Raw genomic sequence first — 22,071 nt, forward strand, 5'->3', positions numbered from 1 at the left:
CGCTCTCCCATAGTAACTCCCACAAATAAATAAATAAATAAACAAATAATGCTGATTTCAGAAAAGCTGAAGGAGGAATTAATGTCTTCCTCTTTTTTTTCTTTTTTTTTTCCTTTTTTTTTTTCCTATACAAGCTCTCAGACCCATCAGACAATGAGAGTCCCTTAAAACCAGAACAAAGCAATGCAATCGAAAAAGAAGATGGGAAAGGGAAGAGTTAACCAGTTTTATAATTGTTTCCAGAGAGCAATTATTCAGTCCCTAAAAATGCTGGTAGAAGAACAAAATGGAAAATGAACATGGTCCCAGCAGACAAATGATTAATATTTAGGAAAGGACTATAGCAGGTCTGGATCCAAAAGGAGAAGGAGGAAAAGAGCATTTTAACGAGATTAGTACTCAGGCTGTACAAGCTCATCAGATATGATTTTTCCTATCTTATCAAAAGTGAAGGACATTTTCCTGCTCTAAACCCACTCATTTTGAGAAGGAGCTTTTATGTGTGCACCCACTTGACCAGAGCCTGTGTTGTGGAGGAGGTATGCCCCCAACACCGCCAGTCCTGCCAGACACGTGCTACCTGGGCAGAAACACAACCAGGAACAAGAGCCAGGGAGAGTCACTGAGAATAAAGCATTCAGCTGATTAATACCACCAGGGAATTCTTAGGGATAATGTTTTTTTTCTTGAATTTCCCTTTCCCTCCACAGCTTTCCTGGAAGCTCTCTCCGTGCGTAATCCCTGCTCCCCAGTCGATTGGGGTGCAGCTCCCTGCACAGGCTAATATTGGCAGGGTGACATTTCAGCTCTTTGCAGTGGACAAGAGCAGGTGCAGCACAGCCCACAGCAGCAGCACTGCCCACGCCTACATGGAGGACTAGGAGGTGCTGGGACAGGATCTGGCCATGCTTCTGCCTGCCCTCGGCCGGGCAGCAGAGCTCCTACGTGTGCCGTTTGCATCAGCTTCCCCATTTAATAAAGTTGTGGCCTCTTGGCTTTCAGCGCCACACTTCCCAGTTTTATTTCCCAAGGGTTCATAACAACAGTAACACACAGTAGTTATAATGTGTCATAAAATAAATATTAGCAAAAAGCACACGCCAACCTCCGCTGGTTTGGAGTTTGCCTGGCAATTCAGTTCCTCTAGTGCTTGCCTCCAAAAGCAAAAGCAGTCTGCTGACGGAGAAGGCTTGTTTGTTTGGCTGTGCTTTGTTTTTCCCTCACTTGGCTGGGCTTGCACCAGTGTCACAGCTAATAAAGGTAAGGGCTGGTGTAGCACTGCCTTTCCCATTGCCCTAATCACATTGCTCCTGAAATTAAGCCTGTCAGCGCGTCGGCTGTAAGCCGGTATTGCGGGAGCTTAATAACTCCTTTGTGAACAAAACAAAATTGCTTCTGGACTTAAACCTGGTGTGCAAGGCTTCTGCCTATAGGGCCAAATTGTATCCGTTGCAGGGAATATAAAGAATGTGCCCCAAATATCTATAGACATGTACCAGTGTGTACACAGAAGCACAAAGTGTGAATGCACATACACACCTGCATGGATGTGCACACACAGGTAGGGGACTTCACGTAAGGTGTTTTACATTCCCACCCACAGTGTTTGTAAAGGGGGGTGAAAAAATTCATCAGAGCCTCTGACTCTCTCCCAGCAACCAATTTCCATATTATTTTTAGGTTAATCTCAGTTTCTACTTCTTTTTGGGGTGTTTTTCCTTTTTCTCTAGAAAAATAAATTGTACACTTACCCACTACAAATCACATTGCCCCAGAGCTGAGACAGCTGAGGTAAAACCCCATCCTAAAATATCAGCAGTTGCTTTATGTACCAAAATGTCCCATCTTTGAAGCTGAGTCTTCATCATGTCAAGCAGCAAAGCCCTAGGGCAGAGCCTTGCTCTGCCGCAGACTTCTTGTCCGACTTTGTGCAAATCATTTAGCTCTGTTCCTGAGCTTGGCTGCTGTAAAATGAGAACAATTAAATCTCTCTACTTCATCAAACAGCTGTAATGATAAATACACTATGAAATGCTCTAAAATATCTGTGAGAGAGATTATCTGCTGGACAAATAGATACAGACCCAGAAAGGGGAGCCCTGTTACCACTTTAAATTAATGGCATTTTTAAGACCAGAAGTGCCAGTTTTAAAGTTCATTGGCTTAAAAATAGACACTGATCAAACAGATTATTCTGTTAAAAACACTGTAAATATATTTCTTTCTATTAAAAAGTAGCACGGGCTTTTATGTGTGGTATGACATATAGCTTTGCCATCACAGTACAGGGTGGCAGCGCTGGAGCTGATGGGGTTTGTGTGGTGGATCTGAAGGGTACCAGCAAAGCAGTTTTGCTCCATCGGGTCAAAATTCTCCTTCCCTAAGACCTGCAATGATAACTCAGATGATGAGTGCCATGAAGCCTGGGGCACAGACCTAGAAGCTGCTGCTGTCACTAGATGGCTGGTGCACAAGGAGATGCCCTCTCCAATTACCACAGCCACAGGAGCCAAGCTGCTCTTGCAGGAGGGCTCAGGGAACAGCTTCAGTCACAGTCTGAGAGTTTTCTGCAGGAAGGACAGGTGAAATTGGGTGATGCCACAGCCGATAACATGGACAAAGGGAAGGAAAATGTCCAGTGATGGATTAAAGAGAAATTAAATATAGCATCGACACATGGTGTAGTTATGTTGATGGGAGTGACCAACAGGAAGGGACAAATTGTCCTTGTCATAAGTAGAAGATGACTCAGGTTTCTGCTACCAAAGCCTTCACCTTCTTACTTCCCCTTCACTTTGCCCTCTTTCTTATGAGCTCCCTACCCAAACTGTGAGTCTGGCTAAAACTCACTGCATGAATCTCTTCCCATGTTTCCATGCAGACCTTGAGGAACAAGCAACAACCCTGGGGCCAACCACAAAGTCTTCCCTCAAGGCTTTATTTTGGCCGGGGATGAACAAAACCAAAGCAGTGAGGTCAGATGGTGCCCACGGGCAGGTGTTTGCCTGGAGAAGCTGGAGGTGCCAAGACAGGGTCTCCTGGGCACAGGCTCCTACCAGTCCCCCACCATCAATCTTAGAGCAGCATGCCGTCATGGACACACAGCAGCTGTTGCAGTAAGCTCATCGGGTAACACACACATATATTAAAGTACCTTTAGCACACTTACTAAAACATATATTTAGCTAGGGAAAATAATCTTGCCCTGCCTATAAAAGTCAAAGTTTGCCTTTATAAATAACTCCAGGAACCCTGCACGCATCGGCGGAAATGGCGACGGTGTGTATGCTCAGTCTCCTTCCCTGAAAAGCTCTCTGAATAAAATATAAACACGCTGGAATATAAAGAACAGTTTGGTGAAGATAATGAAATCTAGTGAAGCCAGTAATTTACCCTGTAAATCATATAGCTACTTCTTCCTTACAGTTGCCTGCCCTGATTTACGCCATGAACCTTATTTCCGAGCTTCTCCCCGCTTTATTGCAAGCGTGGGAGCACAGACTACAGGCTTCTGCAAGTCTCTGTGGCTGGCAAAGCCATTCATTTTTACCTTGAAATGTCCCACTCTAGCTATGCCCCGTTAGCTTGACACACTTGTTCTTTTTTCCAGAGTCTTCTCTCGGGTCTTTCTGAGAAAGGAGGGAAAGGCAGGCACCCAAAAATGACCATTTTGCACCCATTCTTGATGCAGTTGCTGGGAACAGGAGCAGTCACAGGGCTGTGTCGATGCTGGCCAGGGGGAGATGCAGAGGAGAGCTCCTGAGCTGTCTGGGCACCCCATGGCACCCCACAGCACCCCACAGCACCCCCAGTCTTCCCATGCACTCCCCAGCCTCACGCAGCCACCTCGGGGAGCCCTTTCCCCTTTCATCGCTGGCACCAGAGGTCTTCCCATCAGCATGTAAAATTTTCCAACTCAGGCTCTCACATATTGCATGGAATATCTTCGGAAGGGGATGGAAATAATTGGGTGATATTGCCTCAATAACGCCTCTGCGTGTGCTGGGGCGCGCGGAGACACGAAGTCTCACCGAGCCTCCAGGGCCAGCGGCGAGCCCTGCACGGCGCTGAGCTGCTGCACGGGGCTCAGCCCCATCCTCATTGCTTATTCACGCCTCTCCTTTAAGTCTAACCGCACCAGGGTGAGGATATATCTGTGAATTCAAGTGGATTTGCCTGGCAGGGTGTGCGTGTACATTAGGCAGGCATAAGGATGTGTGCACAGCACTCTTCCCATGCCCGCGCAGGGTAGGGACTGCAGGGGAAAAACTGGATCTCAAGGAGCCTTTCTGATGTATGCTCCTTCAGTATTAAGATTTCTTCAGGCTTTGTATGCCTGGTAATATTGCTCTCATTTTGAATTTTCCTAATAATTTTAAGAGAAAATTTTTTGTGACAACTGCTGTTGATTTAAAGCTAATGTTTAGCCAGTAATGGGTAATTGTATTAGACTAAAAAAAGCTGCTGTAAAGTCGACCCCGGTCTGATTTTTAATTTACTGCATCATCAGCTACTTTTATGATACTATTTAATCTGCTGAAATAAAACTATTGCTCTATGAATACCTCTAACATTCAAGAAAGATTGTTTTTAGCCTTTCTGTTCTTGGGGCTGGGGAGTTGTTAATTAGCATATGAATTATTCCTGCAAATACATTTATTTATATTTGCTTTAATCGTCACAATACTCAAATAAGTCATGTGTTATAGTTCACTACGGACTCACTTTTAACCCTGCAAGGGGGCAAGGGGACAATGCCCATCACTGCTTTGCACCGGCAGCAAATTCTTAAAATGCATTCTGTGTTTCCATGGAAAAACAACACCAAACAACACAGAAACAATTCCAAACAATGCTAAATCACCTTCCCTCTATTTTTTCCTGTGAGGACCCACATCTTGCTCAGCCAGGATGGCCACATTCACTGCTACGTGCTGTAAAACTCCTGCAAGGCTGCCACAGTCAGCGGGGCTGTCCCAGCGAGCAGCCTGCTGTGCAACCCAGCAGCACGGGGGCCTGATCCTGCTCGCCCTCCCAGAGCTATGCTCCTGAAGCTATGTGTTTGGGGCACAGCCATGGGTTTTGCCTCCTCCAGGATGAAGAATTCAGACTCCAAGAGCCAGTACCAAACCCAGCAGTGCCGACAGAAAGGCTCTCACTGAGCACAGGGGGCACCCACAGCGCCTACCCGGGGGTGATCCCACACAGACAGGAGGCCTGAAAGCTACTTTCATATAACTCAGAACAAGCAATGTTGTTACAAATGGGCTTTTTCTTGCTTATTAACTTCCTCCAGAAACAGCAGGAATGGAGGGCAAGCAAAGTAGCTCTCTGCCTCTGCTTAGAGTCAGCTCCACAGACCTCCCTGCGATAGCACAGCACCAGGGGAGAGCAGCATCCGAAATGGTGTGCCTCTTGTTTCAGCTGAAAAAAGGAACTTTGTCAGGAAAACAAAAAAAAAACAAAAAAAAAAAAAAAAAAGAAAGAAAAAAAAAATCTATCACAACATATACTCTGCCAAAAAATACCTACTTAAAAAAAAGGAATTGTTTATTCACTACTCCTTTTAATGAACAGCCAACTCTAGTAAAGATTACCTGTGGGATAAATGGATATGGTAGGAGGAAAGAAAGGCTCAGGGTGTGACCAAAAATGTATATCTGTGGCAAGTGAGTTGCTGGTTTTTCACATTCCCAATACAATTCTCTTGCAGCTTTAGGTTTATTTACCTTGGTAAATACTTGATTACCTGCCTGTGCCAAAGGTGGAAGAAGGCTGATGTTAAATCCACTATAAGACGATCAGGTAATGGTTACAAGGCATAGTAAGGTAAAACAAATAATTCTTAATGCTGTGCAACCACCTATTATTTTATCCAAACAATGTCTGGTTTTGTTATCTCCTTATGGTCGAATGCCTATTCCCTGGAAAGAGAGCAGAAGTCTCTTTTTACCTCAGTAATTAGCTTGTTCGAAAGCTCCCACAAATTCTTCCTATCATAAATTTTGCATTGCTCTATGCACAATAATGCACATAAAATTAAATAAACAATTTAATTAATTTAATTAAAATTAAATATTAAACATATTGTGTATAAGAAGCCCGTGTCTTTGATTTAATTGGGCAGGAGTACCCAAAGCAGTTTGGGTAACAGTGAAAAATAATTAAAAACAACAAGTACGGTAGCCTCTGGGTACGAAGAGTAGTTGGGAGCTTTCTCCTGAGAAAGGTTTATTTAATTAAAACTAAACTAATCTTTGGAAAACACTTGATAAGCATTTCATAATACAAATCATAATCCAAAAATGAAGCTTATACTTCGTCTACATGATACAGGAAAATAATATTAAATAATTCAATTCTGCCATGAGCCACTTTCCAAGCATGCACGGAATAATTCAACAGACAGCATGTTCACCACCTTCACATTTTCTGTAACATTTAGTTCATCTAGATACATATTAGTAAATTATATCAAGGCATAATGGATCCATAAGTGATAAGGCTGGGAATTAATGCTTTCTTTAGAGTGGTTAATGCTTCTTGGAGATGCAGCACAGACAAGGGAAGCAGAGGTAACTTATCTGCCAGGAAAGCTGTGCCTGTGCTGGCAGGTGAGCTGTCTGGCTGCGCGTGTGCTTCAGCGTCGGGACCGCGCTGAATTTCCAACCTATTCTTCAACACCTTTCATTCAGAGTAGAGAATATTATTTCCAGCATCTCCTAGCACTGGAGGTGGAATAGATTATTTATAGGGTGGTGTCTCTATCAATGCTTCATGCTGCCGAACGCTTGTATTTCTGATACCATACAGAGATTGTTCCAGCTCCCTGAAAAGCTTGGACCCCTCCCAAGGTGGCAAGCCATCCGCCTGGACATCAGACAGCCTGCCCTGCACAACCGCCCGCAAGCTGACAGGCTTTATAGGTCATTTCAAAAACAAATGCTTCGTTTTAACACCTCGACTGCAGCAGCCTCTCCAACATGCTGATGATGCCAACCGGCTTTTTGAGAAATGAATGGATGCAAAGAGAGCCTAATTGGCACTTTCAGACAAGAACTGAATATCACTCAGGTCTCTGCAGAGCGGCTTTGAAGTGACCAGACAATTTAAGTGACCTCTGGATGTAACTTCAAAAGCTGCAGCAGAGCCTGGTTCCTCTCCCGCTGAAGGGGCTCCAGCATTGGCAAGCTCCCATGGATGGCAGCAAGAGCGGGAATGGACCCTTCCAAAACCAGCTCCAGTGAAAGATCCAGGTTTCTTTTATGTGAGAGTGTTTTTTGACACTTTCCTGGGAAGATCCTGTTAGCTGACTTGTTGTTACTTTGGTTCATCTCCTGCCCACAGCCTTTTAGTAGAGGGCCGGGTGGTTCAGCAGAGATTTGTGTCTAGCAGAGGTACAAAGGGGCCCTTTACAGGGTGTGGGAATTTCCCGCATGTTGATTAACCTCGTACTGTAAAAGACTGTAGGCCAAATCCTTCAGTCCTCACGCAGACAAAAGTCCACATTGACTTACCCCAAATCTCCCTGCAAACGTTCATTAAAGTCAATGGCATTTTGCCTCGATGAGGGATGGGGATTTGGCCCCGTGGTTGTCGGTGCAATTGGGCAGCACCAGGAGAAGAGGATTACCGTGACACTGAGCCCACGGCGGGGTCTGCCACTAGCTTCCCTCCAGCCCCAAAACCTTACAGTAGGACCGTGCCGTGACAGCCAGCCCTGTGCTCCCATGCAGCATCACCCCATGGGTGCCCACTCTTGTCCCCATGCACAGCCACGTGGGTGCCACCCAGAGGTGGAGCAGCAATCAGGCACAGCAGCATCCACCAGGCTCCCATTCCCCAATGGAAAACAGCCCAGCCGATGGCCCCTCCAGGAGGAGAAACCCCTAATTCATAGCCACCTTATAGGAGGGATGGCCATCCAGAAAATAATAGAAATATAACAACAATAACAACAACAAAAAAAAAAAGTGTGCTGTTTTTTATTTGTTTGTTTTAGCTGTATCATAGCTCAGACCTTCCTTGCCATTGTGGTTCAATATTTACTGATCGAAAATATAGACTAGCTGCGAGCCACGGCTTTTGCCAGAAAGAGCGATTATCATCAGAAAGAAATGGGCATTAAAAGAATAGCTCTTCCATTTCCAGAATATAAAACAGACATTCAGAAGAACAAACAGAGCAGAGAAGAAATGATGGTCATTTGCAAGTAAAATATCACTAAACAATATAGCATTGGATTAACTGTTTCATGTATTTATTGTGAACGAATATATAGAACTTTACATGAGAAACTATCGGTACAAGCAAGAAACAATGCAGCCTTTTAAACAGCTGGCTTTTAACTTTAATGCTTCTGCACATACAGTACAAGCCCTCGCTCCCACTGAAGCCTATGCCACATCTCATATTGAGTTCAGTGCGGTCAGGATCAGGCACCAAGTTTTGAAACTTTTATTCTTCAATGTCCCTTTCGATAACATTGCCAACCCCAGTCTTAACCTCAATGTGCTTCGGACATGGTTATGGGCAAGAACGTGCAATATGGCAAAGAGACACCAAAAGGTGCAGTCCAGGGGCCGATCCTGAAAACTGTTGAGGGACTTCTCCTCCTACAGACGTTTTAAAAGAAAAGGAGGGGAAGGGTAAAGAAAAAGCAGGCACATATTGAGTCCAGTCCTGCATTCGTGTGAAGCAAACCATTGAGCAGAACAGCGGCAAGGGCTGACTGGACCGGACAAAACCTGACTCAATTTATTGTCTTTTGTTGTGGTGTGCCAGGAATGCAGGAGCTCCAGTTATTCTGAATTTGGGCTGACTCTGCCGATGGCTTTGTACTCCAAGGACCTGTGGATTTCTGAAAATTGGTGCAGCTCTGATCTCTGGCTTTACAGATTTTCTCCCTTCTAGGGCTGTCTGAAATGTTCACATAATAATTTTGGTTACTCTGTGGCAAATAATAAATTTTGTGAATTTGTGATTAGTTTGCTACTTTTGTGTAGGCTCAAATTGGATGAATCTGATATTCCCCCTCCCAAAATGAAGCTCCAGAGAGGGATTTGTAACAAATTTGATATGCGGGTCTGTTCTAGTACTTGTCTTGGTTTACCCAGAAATCAGTCTAAAACATTTGCCATTCATTGCGTGCTTTAACACTGACACCAATTAGTACAAAGTTAACTCTGTTATTTAACTGAATATTAAAGAGGTACTGGGTCAAATGGTTACTGGGGTTCATACACTATTTACTTATTTATTTATTTGACCAGAAATTTAACACACAAGCATTTTCCTGGATCTTATTTTAAATGACAGAGTCTTTGCAGAAACAGGAATATAAAAAGAACAACAACAGTAGAGTTGGTCACTGCTTTCCCGGCAAACACAGTAGCTGCTCATTGAGATAATTAAAGCACCAGCATTAGAGATGCATAAGATAAGGACAGAGAAGTGTAGGGCTGGATTCATGCAACCTTTATGCTGCTTGATGCGCAGGGTTGGGCGAGATGACTCAAGGAGTTGCCTGCAAGTCCATCTTCTGTGATTCTGTGCACAGGGAATAGCCGTATTTATTTTTAGTTCTTGAACTCTCCTTGCAAGCTCACTCTGTCCAAATTAAATAAATGCCTAAGCATCTTTTGAAACAGTTGGTAGCAGATTCTAAAGCCCTGATTTACTTTCAGATTCGCACAGGCAAAATTCCTACAAAATTCAAGAACAGCTTTGCCAGACACACAAAGATGTTAAGTTTGATTCTCAGAAATCCTAATGGTGTAAGAGTGGCTTTGCTGAAGCAGGAAGAACCTAATAAGGAGTCCTTTAAAAAAAAAAAAAAAAAAAAAGGGAGTTTAATAATAATTAAAAAAAAAAAGATAGGATTTGTCCCTTAATACGTAGCAACAACACTAATGATGTCGTTCATGTTCAGTCACATACATGTTTTCATAAATCATTTTTAATAATTTATTAGATATAATAAGGATCTTGAAGTGTGGCAAGCTTCTGCAATTTTAAATAAAGCTTTCAAGTAACTTTTCAAGCTCATGGAAGTAAAACCCAATAGCAAGTAACACACATCTGAACACACAAATCCACAGCAGAGCTATAACCTCCTTACAGGACAGGAGCGTGAGACGGGTGCTGCGCTCCTGCTTTGCTCAGAGCCATCGCTGTGGGGGCTCCTCTGGGGCCAGCACAGCCCAGCACAGCCCAGCAGTGCCAAATCACTTTAAACCAGCTCTCTATTTAGGACACCGACCCTGAAACCAATTCAGTGCGGGATATGGGGGGCAGTGGTCAGAGTTAGTGGGTTAAAGTGGTCCTGCAGGAGCCTGAATCTTTCCACAGCACTCTGGGATTTACTTTTTTGGGGAAAAATAAAAAAATAAAAATTGTATCCGTGCTGCTCATGTCCCTGGCAAGTTCAAGCTGCCCCTCAGTGACTGCCCTGCACCTCTCATGGCACACAGGGTTCAGGGCTCCGAAATGGCCTCTGTTGCAGTGACAAGAGCCAGTGCCTCCACCTGTACAGGCAGAAAGGCACAACATACAGGACACAGAGAAAGGTGTGAGGCACCAGTGCCTTGCTATCTGCTGGCACTGCTACGTGCCTTTATTTTTTTTTTTGCCAAGAGGCTGTTTTATCCCAGCTACGGCAATATTGAGTCCACTAAGCCATTGCTGCGACTCCGGTGGTGCTGATATCCATTTTTAAATTAAAGCTCAGGTGAAAGCTGGCAAATCTGCATGCACGTGAGTTTTGTCTCTGCCTACGACCGTGCGTGCTTGCATCTCAGCCCAGTGCAACTCCCCTGACCTCAGGGCTGGGGGGTTTTGTTCCTGACAGGCTAGATGTGAATAAAATCATATGGTGCTGTGTTTTCACAGCTCAGCCTTCTGAGTCCCATCCCTCTGCCACTGAAATCAATGGCAAAACTCCCAACTTCTCTAGTTGTATCAGATGAGCTTTGTTCCATGGGCTGAAACGATCTAATAGATACCAGGTGTCCTTGATAGAGCCTGTGTGGTCTACAAGTAAGTGGAACATATTTTAAAAAGTCAAATATGAAACAGCTACATCACAGAACCTGTAATAACCCCAAACTGATATTATTATCTCTGGATGACATGATCAGTATCTGAAATGTGACTCAGTATGTAGTTATATGATGCATCCCATAACAGACATGTTCTGGGGGAAACTCAGCCGCATGTTACACTGCTACAGAAACAGATCCACATTTATGCTCATTTCCACAAGAAAGCACGGCCCTCGTGTGTTTTCACTTAAGGCGAAGAACCCCAAACAACCTTAAGTTAATCCAGAAATCCACTTTAAGTATACGTCTCTGCGTGTAAAAAGACCTACAGAAGTAAAAGGCTGCACGTGAAACCTCCAGGCTGCTGCACTGACATCCAGCTCCCCTCTTGCTCCAAGCTCTGACCCTGCCCCGTGAGATTCCCTGCCTGCTTGGCCCCAGCCAGGGAGCCTCAGCAACTCCCCCAGTAGCTCGGATGAGAGGGAAATGATGTGGCCCTATAAATACCCACACCTGGGCCATGCCAGCCATGGGATCCCACACCTCATAATGGGTGTAGATGGAAAATGGGCAAGGATTTTCCCAGTGCTCCCTCCCGGTGTGTAGATGGCCCAGGAGCCTTGTCCAGCTCAGGCAAAACTCAGTGCTCTGCTCTGCACTGACACAAATAGGAATCACTCTGTCCACCTCACAGCCTGATCCTGACTCACGGCACCTGCGGAGAGGGACCTCAGTGCAGATCCTGCTTGGTCTGCCCAAGGGAGGACCAGGGTTTCCACCACGTATAGTCAGGTCAGTAGCCCAGGAACATGTGAATGGGAAGATCCCAAGGAAAAAAAAAAAAAAAAACAAGGGAACAACAACTACAAAAGCACTGATCATTTTTCCAGTCTAATTAAAGGTTCTTAGATGTGACAATCCCAGTTCCCATCCAGATTGTCTCCTGGGGCTGCCTGCATGCTGGTGCTCGAGCCCTGGTTGGTTCTCACCTTGCACTTCCATGTCTTGGGGCAGCTTCTTTGGCTGTCCCTGACCACAAAGTTGGCCCAGGGCTCTTGTGGGGAGAACCAGCACCTGACAGATGAGGCACTGGAATCAGGAGGCTTCAGAGCTCTTTTTTTCCCCCTCTCTGCCTAAGAGGCAGGAGCAAGCCCCAAATCAAGCTTCCCTCCTCCACCAAAAACCCTGATGTTGTCCCCTAAGGGTTGAAGTGCTCGCTCCCAGCCTGGCCTAATGGGAAACACCTCCTCAGCTGGGGCCAGGGGCTGCTGCAGGAAACCCTCTGGGAGAAAGTAAGCAAGATGTGATGCTCCTAGACCAAATTTTAGGCAGCCAAAACCCCCAGCTGACAGCCCTTCTGCAGGCAAAACTGCAGCTGGAGGCAGCCCCTGGAGTCAAAAGGGTACATGTTTAAATGAAATAATAACAAGAAGAAAAAAAAGAAAAAGAAAAAAAAAAAAAAAAACTACACTGGGCATCAGGAAAACACCCTTTAATGGGGCTCGACCCAATTAGTGTTTGTAAAAATCCAGTGCTATCTTTCTCTAGTCTTATCTTTTAACAGCCATCCTCTTTCATTATGGATTCGTCCCCTTAAGAGGGTTAAGTACTCGTAGTTTTCCAATAAAGATCTTGGAAAGTACGTTCAAGAGTAGCTTATTTTAACATTAATCACATTTAACAAGACTTTTACCAGAGCGGAGAGAACGCGTAACTAATTGTTGGAAGATCTGGTCAAGTTTATTGTAATGGGTAACTGTCGGGCAATTATGATTTATTTATTCTCAGGGAGATAAGGCACGCATTGTTCTCTGCAAGAAGGAAAAAAAAAAAAAAAAAAAAAGAGAGAGAGAGAAAAAAAAAAATTGAGATAAAAAAAAAAAAAACAACAGGGCTGATCTTAAAGTTAATATTAGTTACTTCCCATGCTCTTTTCACAGCTGAGGGGACCCACTGGAGCACAGACCCCATTCGCTGTCTTCACTCCCGATTTCTGGGTTTAAGCCGTGCTTAAACTCCCTGGGGGCAGCCGGGGAGGCCGTGCAGGTGCGCCCCCTCCTCTGCTTTTGGGGCTGCTGCCGGGGGGCGACACCGGGCAGGGTCACCGAGCCGCGCTGCCCGGCAGCCCCAGGCAAGGAGGGGGTCTTTTAAATCTGGTGGTCAAAAAAATAAAAATAAAAATAAAAAATAAAAAATAAAAAATAAAAAAAAAAAAAAAAAGGAAAAAGAAGCGCCCCGTTATTGTCGTACCCTGCTATCCCCGCCCGCCCTGCTGTCGGGGCGGTTTTACCCCCGCCTTTCCCCGAAGCCCTGCGGCTTCAAACAGCCCAAGCGAGGATGAGAAAGGGAAAAATAATTATAAACCACCACGAAATGTGCCCATGCCCTGACATCGCCCCGGCGCGGCGGCTCCTTCCCGGGCTGCCCCCTCCGAGCCCCCCCCGGCCGCACCGATGGGGCCGGGCAGATGGCACCGGCACCGCCACGGGGCCCAGCCGGCTCGGCTTGGCTCGGCTTGGCCCGGCTCGGCTTGGCCCGGCTCGGCAGCCCCGTCCCCTTTAGCCGTCCCCCACCCCCGCCGCCCCGACGGCTGGGCTGCGGCCGCCGCTCCCAAAGTTTTATTCGGCCCCTCGTTCCTCGCTGCTCACCTGGTGCAGTAAAGGTCAGAGCTCAGAGAAAATGACTCCTACTTCCAGCAAATGTGGCTCACCGACTTACTCAGCCGGAAGAAAGAGCTGCACCACCTCGTTTACACACACTCTTTTAAATCGGTTTCTAAGACATTTGGTGTGGATGGAGCACAAGGATGCACCTTACACGCTGCAGTCCGACAGCCAGCCTGAGACGGTGGCTCAGATGCTCCGTGTCCAACTCCCCAGCACGGGGAAAGTTACAGATTAATCAATTTATTCTTCTCAGCTCGGAACTTGCAAACCTTCTCTCCAAATTTCAGCCCTTCGCCATCTGGCAAAGTTCTTCCCAAACGGTTTTACATTTAATCGGAAACCGTTCGAGTCGTGGTTTTAAACCGCCCCGCAGCTCTGCCTTTATTTCTTGTCGGGCAAAATCGAGTCGAATCGAATCGGTTTCACCGATACGAAGCCGGAGCCCCGGGGGAAGCTCCGGGCCGTGCCCCCTACTCCGGGACCCCCCCGGGGCGAGCGCCCCGCCGGGAGCTCCCCCACCGCTGCCACCCCGAGACCTCGCGGGCGGTTTCGGGGGGGCGAGACCGACCCCTGCAGCCCCCTCTTGCCCCCCCCTCCCCAGCCGCCGAGGGCTCCAGACAAGCAAATATCAGCGCCGGCTCGGCGGGCAGAGCTCCTACCTCCACTTAGGCACTTGTTAGCGCTGCCTCGGACCTGACTCGACGGGGAGGGAGAGGAGCAGCGCTTGCTAATATTCCCTGTAAACCACCGTGAGATTCACTCTTAATCCCGGCGTGGCCTCGGGACCCCCGGGGGCGGCATGAAGGGAGCCGGGGGGGCATCTCCGAGCCCCCTGAGCCTCCCCGCGGCCGCACCGTCGGTGCCCCGGGCAGCGCCGCTCCCCCGACGGGCCCAAGCCAGGGGGCCCCCCGCACCCACGGCCCTCCAAGCAGAGAGGGGAGGGGATGAGGAGCCTTCTTGTAAAGCTCCCGGCCGTCGGAGCCCTCAAGATAAACATCATTAGAAATCATTGTAATTGGGATTGTGAAATCTGACCTCTGACCCGCCGGGCTACGTGTCACAACCGTGTCCGCTTTGATTCCTCGAAAGGCGGCACAAAGGAACAAGCTCCGTGACAGGAGGCAGCGGGATCTGCGCCCCGGCCCGAGGGGACCGACGGGGGGGACCACGCGTGGCCTCCCCCCCCCACCCCGTCTCATCTGCATATGCAAAGCAGCGGGGCGGGGGAGCCGGAGGGCTTGGGGGGAGGGCGAGTGGGCCGGGGTCCTGGGAGCGGAGAGAAAGGAGTTTCTGGGGGTCCCTCCACGTGGAGGGAGGTGGTCGGGGTGGGGGGGGCGCCTGCTGGCCGTTGGCTGCGGTCACACCCCCATCGCTGCTCCGCAGAGTTGGGGAGGGGGGAACTGACCCTAATTTCCGACGGCAGGACGGGAAGGGCACTCTGCTTTTCCTCCAGGGCTTTTCCACCCGGGCTTGTACTTTCCCCTACGTGAGGCTTGGGTTTCCCCGGGGCAGGGCGTCCCGTCTGCCCCGTCCAGCCCCCAACCCGCACACCTGCTCCCTGTCCGAAGGGGAGGGCGATGCGGTTCCTGCCCTCAGTCCCTGGCCCCTACCCAGCAGGGAAGGCACCCTCGCCCCCTCCCCGGCTGCCCACCCCCTCGTGGCTGCCTGCCCAGGGGGTCGGGGGTCACTCCCGGAGCCTTCTGTCCCCCATGAGACCAGACCTGGGCCACGCCGCCTGGTTCCCCTGGTCCGCTCCGCCCGGCTACGCTCGCAGAGAAACCCTAAAAGCATAATTACATTAAAAAGCCTGATTTGCTTAAATAATCCTCTTTAGGCTGCCTTTAATCTGCTCTATATTCCCCTCGTCGTCTTTATCCTTGCCTTGTCCGGCTCTGCTGAGCCCGACCCCGCGCCCCGGAGCCTTTCCCCGGCTGCAGGTAGGAGCGGGATGGGGCGGGGGATGGCGGGGCAGGGGGAGGCCAGGCCCCCCACCCTTAATGTCACCCATGGGTGCTGAGAGGGGAAATCAACACAGGGCCTGCTCCGGTAACTGCACCTAAAAAGCTTGTGGCCGCAACTCCAGAGCCCCCCCGGGTGCGTCCTCACCCCAGTTTTCCGCAGAAATGACATTTTCGCCTCTACAGCTCCAGGGAAGTGAGAGGCGGGGGTCAGAGCTGAGAAAGGCAGAGAACCGAATTGAAACGGGCGCTGGGAGGGGGGCGCAGCCCCTCCGCATCCCCCCCCCCCCGGTGGCAGCAAGTGAGGGGGCCGGGGGTCATCTGCCTCTGGACGTGCCCGGCGGTGGGGCTGGCACGTCGAAGGAGGGTTTCTTTTCCTGCGGGCAGAAGCTTTAAGTTTACGTTTCGATTCCAGAGGAAAGGAGAGAGGGAGAAAGAAGCGAAGAACTTTAGATGGCGCTCTACGACGTTTCTTTAAAGCCTCCGAGCCCTGCCGGCTCTCCGGCCTGCCGAAACCTCGGCGGGCAGAGGAGGGGGCTGGGCGGGGCTGGTGGGGATGCTGGGGTAGGGGGGGTGCCGTCGGGGGGGGGGATGGCGTGGGGGGGGGGGGGATGCCGTGGGGCAGCGTGGGGTGGAGCAGGGGGTGCGGGTGAGGAGGGAGGGGGGCTCCCTCCGGGCAGGGCAGCCCCGGCCTGAGCCTCCAGCCGGGCTGTGGGGAGGCGGCGCTGAGCAGAAATAGCTGTGGGTGTTTTTTTTTTAAGAAAAACAGCAAATAAAAATCTCACAGGCCGCTTCTCCACTGCCCCGCTGCTCCACTTCCCCAAGCCTAGGGGGAAAACCCCAGAAACCTCCGACAGGGTGAGGCCGGGGGGAGCCGCGTACCCGACGGGAGCTGCCCGGTGCTGCCGCTCACCTACCCCGGCCGTTGGGGGGCTGCAGGAGAGGGGCTCCGGCCTCGGCTTCTCGCCCTGACCCCAGCTCTCCCCATTTCCCCGGGCTTCGGGAGAGGGCTCCAGAGGGGCGGAAAGAAAAAGAGGAGCCACGACGAGCCGACAGACAGCCCCGTCGGGTGTCGCGGCTCCGTCTGCCCCACGTCTCGGCACCGAGGGTGTCGGCCGCGGGTGAGCGGACTCCGAGAGCCCCCCCTCGGCCAGCCGCGACCCCATGGGGCTCCCACGAGAGACATTCGTGGGGCGCGGGGACGACCCTCGACGGCCGAGGACAAAGCGGCGGGCGCGGAGGCACGGCCCGGCTTGGCCCGCCGGAGCCCGGCGAGAAACCGAAGCAAAACGGGGCCGAGAGCCGGAAAGGAGCCGGGGGGGCAACTTAATGCCACCGACATCACCCCCCCGGCCCTCAGCGGCCGAGGGGAGGCAGGGGCAGGGAGCCGGGAGCGGCCTCGGGGAGCCGTGCCCAGCCTCCGGCCTCCCCGAGCTGCCCGGGGAAGGCTCCGCGGTGGAAATTCAAGATGGGAGCAGAGAAGGTGTCACGCAGATCCCTTCTCAACACATCCCCGAGAGCGGAACGGCCGCACGGCTTTCAGGCATTTTCCTGCAGAGCCTGGCGATATATTGCCGCGTATATCACACCGCGGGGGGGGATTTCTTGGTGAAAAGGGAGACGCGGGAGGCGAGGCACGACTGAAATAACCAAAGAGATTTAAAAAAAATAAAAATAAAAATAAAAAAGGTGGGGAAAAAAAGGGGGAAAATATCGAAGGTCTCGGAAGGGTTTAAAAAAGGGGACGATCGGTTTAAAAATTGCTGCACTGATCCATCGAAAACAAAAACTAATTACGCCACTGAAATGGCACCATATACGCAGCATACTGTGTATGTACATATATATTTATTTTATCTGTATATATATATATATATATACACACAAACATCCATACACTAAAATAAAGAATTACAGCCAGCCTGGATCCTGAACACAGTCTACACTTTATTTCAGACTACAGATTTCTGAACATAATAAAATCTTTGGCTTGTAGCGGCGGGTTCAGTCTCGCAGTCTGTGGATCAGATTTTTTTTTTTTCCTCGGGAAAAAAAAAATAAAAAGAGAGACAGAAATTCACACACACACAAACAAAAAATAAGATCGAACGAAAGATGGAGAAAGTCGGACATTTACTGTAAAGCAAGAGCAACGGACATCGGAAAAGAAAAAAGGAAAGCAAACAAAACGAACAAACGAACAAAAGAGAGAGGAAGAGAGAGAGAGAAGGGGAGAGAGAAACTGTCCAGCAAATAGAGATCGCTACACATATTTCTTACCTGAAATTAAATATATACAAGGTCATATGCTGTTTGGCTATATAGAGATAATTTTTTTTTTGTAAGCGTTCATATTTTTTTTTCTTAAGTGGAGTCCTTATACTATGGATAGACAATAGATCTGCTTTTAAATAGCACCTGTCCGTGGCTAGGGCTGTCCTCACTCGCTCTCCTCTTTGTCCTGCACGGTGGTGGTGGAGTGGTTGTAGAGTCCCTGGGCCATGAGGTGCAGCGCCAGCCCGTTCTTGATGCCCGTCGCCTTCTTGATCTTGGCGCGCTTGTTCTGGAACCAGATCTTGATCTGGGACTCGTTGAGGCTCAGCTCCTGGGCCAGGCTCTGCCGCCGCTGCTCCGTGATGTACCGGTTGGCCTGGAACTCCGCCTTCAGCCGCTGCAGCTGCTCGGCCGTGAACGCCGTCCGCGGCCGCTTGTCCTCCTTCTCCGTCTTCTTCTTCTTCAGCTTCCTGGTGCGGGGGCCTGCGGGCAGGGCACACACACGCCGCTGGGCAGGGCCCCGCCGCCGCCCGCCGCCCGCCGCCCCCGCCCCGCCGCCCGACGGAAAATGGCCGACGGGGGGGGAACCGCGCCGGCACCCCCGGCCCGGCCCCGCCGCCCCGGCCCCGCCAAGGGGAAGAAAGGGAGAGGAGGAGCGGGGAGGCCCGGGGAAACGCGCCCATCTCCTGCAACGGGCAGGGGGCGAAGGGGGAGAGCCGCCCGCTAGCCCCTCGCCCCAGGCCCGTCGGGGCGCCGCGCTGCTCGCCCCGACGGGGGGGCTCCGAGGCTCCGGGGGGCGGCCGCCGTCCTGGGGCCGGGGTCCCCGCGGCCAGCCCCGGCAGCAGCCGGGGGTCGCCCGGGGCTACGGTGTTTGCCCGGCCCTGGAGGGCCCCGCACGCCACCCGTTTGCCAGCCCTGCCCGCCGCGACCCCCGGACACCCAAACCCTAAGGGGGTTCCTTCGCAGCCCCATCCCTCGGGCCGCCCTGGGGCCGGGTGCCGAGCCGTGTCGAGCCGTGCCGTGCCAGCATCCCGGCCCCGAGCACCGGCAGCCCCGGGAGCGGAGAGGGAAGGCGGCCCTGGAGGATGGGGGCTGCGAAAATCCCCTGACAGCTGCCGGGCCCGCAGCCCCCAGCCGGCTGCAGCAGCCGGAGCCCGGCGAGGCCTCCGAGTAGGCCGAAAGCTCTTGTCCCGGTTCAGCACGGCTTTGCCCCGGCTCGGCGGGGAGCGGGCCGGGGCCCGGCAGAGCTGGGGCCGGGGGAACGAGGCTGCCTGGGGCCGGCACCTTGCAGCGGGGGTCGCAGCCCCCGGCCCCCGCAGCCCGCTCGTCCCCGGGGCCGGGAGAAGCCCCGCGGCGGCCGGGGCCGGCTCCGAGCACAACAAAGAGCGCGGCTGAGCCGAGCCGAGCCGGGCCGGGCCGGGATGAACCGGGCCAAGCCGAGCAGCCCTGGAAACGAGCGAGGGGCTTAAGGGTCGGCGTGCAAAAATACCCCGCTGCCCGAAGAAAAGGAAGGGAAGGGAATAAAGGCGCAATGCGAGATGCCTGGCGCCCGGCGGGCCTGGGAAGCGGTAATAACGCAGCAGCCGTGGCCGGGCCGGCCGGCGGCAAGGGCAGCCTGACAGCTCTATCACTCCATCAATCACCGGAGTCAATCAAAGGGGCTTTTCCGAGCTGCGAGTCGCTGGACGTGTCAATAACTGGGGATGGAGGTGGCTCGGCCGGGAGCGGAGCGCTGCCCACCGGCCCCGGGAGCACCGCGCCGGGCACCGCCGCCTTCCCCGCGTCCCCCGGCCTCGCATTGCCCGGGCCTTGGAAGAGGAACCGGCCCCGGTCCCGGTCCTGGACCCGGTCCCGGTCCCAATCCCAATCCCTGTCCTGGTCCCGGTCTCAATCCCGGTCCCGGTCCCGACCCGCGCTGGAGGGTCCTGGGCTGCTGGCCTGGGGTGTGACTGGGGGGTCCCCCTCTCCTCTCCTTCCGCTTTAAAAAATAAAACTAAAAAAAAACTGACAATGGAAAACAGTGACCAGCGGGGACAAAACGAGGGGCTGCGGGGTCACGCCAAGGGGACGGAGCTCGCAGGGGTGCCCGGCCGGGAGCCCCCCCCGGGCCAAGCCTCGACCCCTCCCAGTAGCGGGCAAGAAGCAGCGGCCCCCGCGGCCTATGGAGGCCGGAGGCCCCGAGAAGCAGCCCCTCGGCGACCTGCCCGAAGCCCCTTTTTCTCTCCCCCCCCCATAAACCCCCTCTGCACCTCCAGCAGCCGCTCAACATGTGGCTCGGCCAGCCCCCCCCCGCCACCCAGCCGCCCGTCCGCGGCCACCGGCACCGGGGAAATAAAACCGGGGTGTGTTTGGGGGGGGGGGGGGGGGAGAGAAAGAACAAAACAAGCGAGAAGCCAAATCCGCTGCCTTTTTTTTTTTTTTTCCCCTTTTCCCGCAGCGCTCCCGGCCCAGCGCCGCCGCGGTGGGGACCCCCCCGGACTGCAGCTGGGTGGGGGGGGGGGGGGGCGACCGGGGGCACGGGCAGGGGCTCGCAGCCCCTCTCCGCGTCTGAATGCGGCCGAATCGGGGCCCGGCGTCGCATTCAAATTCGGCAACTCGGAATAGGAAGGCGGAGGGGATTTTGGGGAGGGGGGAAGAAGTGGGGGGGGGGGGGGACGGGGACGCGTTTCCTCTCGCCCCGGGTGACCCAGGACCCCCCCCCGCGCCGCCCCACGCGAGGTCCTCAGCAGGCTGGAAGCCAAAGCAAAGGGGAGGAGGGGGGGGGGGGGGGGGGGGACAGGGGAAGGAGAGGGGGGGGAGCGACCTTGTCACGATTTTAACAGCTCCCAGATGCTCCGCGCTTCCTTACCCGAGGACGGTCTGTCTGAATACCTAGTGCAGTAGACCCAGGCAGGCCACACCAGCGGCTGTTGCGAGTCGGGCTTTATAACAGGTCCTCCATTATTAGAGCCCATGAGGAGGATGGCGGGGCTGCCGTGCTCCCCGTACTTGGCCGGGTGAGTGTCGCCCCCTTCGCCGGGGGGCTTGGCCGCCCCCGACGCCGCCACCCCCGCCGCGCCGGGGCTGGCTTTGGAAGCGGCGGCGGCGGCGGGCGGCGCGGCCGGGGAGCCGTCGGGCCCGCAGTTCGAGTCCGGGCACAGGAGGGCCGGCGGGTTGGGCGGCCGGGCCAGCAGCGGGTTGATGTTTTCTCTACCTGAGCTCTGCCCTCGGTCTCCATCCCGCTCCCGGCTGCTGCTGCTGCTTCCTCCTCCTCCTCCTCCGCCGCCGCCGCTGCCGCAGCCGCCGGTCGGAGCGGGAGGCTCCTTCTTGCAGCCGAAGTCCGGCCTCAGGATGTTGTCGATGAAAAAGTTGGTGGTGCGCTGAGGGGGCGGCGGGGGAGGCGGCGGGGGGCGGCGGCGGGGAAGGGGCAAGGGGCAGGGGGCGGCGGGGGAGGCGGGCGCGGGGCTGGGGGACACGGGCAAGCTCTCGCCATCGCTGCCGCTGCCGCTGCTCGCCGGGCCGGGCGGCGCCGCGTCTCGGTGGCCGTGCCCCTCCGGCGGCTCTTCCATCCTCAGCCCCCGCCACGGAGCTCGCCGCCTTTTTGCCCCCCCCACCCTCCCCCCCACCCACCCGCTTTACGCCCACCCCACTTCGCGGGTGGGTGGTGGGGTGGGGAAAAAATTTTTTTAAATTTAAAAAAAAAAAAAAAGAAGGCAAAAATTAAAAAAAAAAAAAAAAGAGAGAGAAAAAATAAAGAATAAAATCCACTTGTTGGGCTGGAGCTGAGATTTTTTTTTCTCCCCCTCGCACGGATGGATCCAAAACCGGGAGAGCCACTCGAGGGCTTCTTCCCCCCTTTCTCCCGATCAGCTTATATTTCCATCACCAAAAAAAAAAAAAAAAAAAAAAAAAAAAAAAGCACCAAAACCGCGTGCAGCCACACAGCGGCCCCCCAAAAACCCGCCCCCCGAAAAAAAAAAATTAATAAATAATAAAAGAAAGGACTCAAAATCTGCCCATCTCCCCGCGGCGGCTCCGCGCTGCCCCGGTGTCCGCCGCTCTCTGCCCGAGCCCTTCCCCGCCAGCGTGCTCGGGCTCCGGGAGGAGGAGGGGGGGGGGCGCTTTTTCTTTTTTTTCTTTTTTTTTTTCCCT

At 52.5% G+C, this 22,071-nt stretch overlaps 1 protein-coding gene across 1 annotated transcript; it reads right to left on the reverse strand.

Moving 5' to 3' along the window:
• Positions 1–17,752: 17,752 nt before the first annotated feature.
• EN1 (engrailed homeobox 1) lies at positions 17,753–21,488 on the reverse strand. Its single transcript, XM_032190361.1, has 2 exons — positions 20,789–21,488; positions 17,753–18,423 (listed from the first exon to the last, which is right to left on the reverse strand). Exons 1-2 carry the CDS (start codon positions 21,486–21,488, stop codon positions 18,107–18,109), a joined length of 1,017 nt encoding a protein of 338 aa, XP_032046252.1. The 3' UTR covers positions 17,753–18,106.
• Positions 21,489–22,071: the final 583 nt, after the last annotated feature.

Source organism: Aythya fuligula, chromosome 6 (assembly GCF_009819795.1).
Source record: "Aythya fuligula isolate bAytFul2 chromosome 6, bAytFul2.pri, whole genome shotgun sequence".
NCBI lineage: Eukaryota > Metazoa > Chordata > Aves > Anseriformes > Anatidae > Aythya > Aythya fuligula.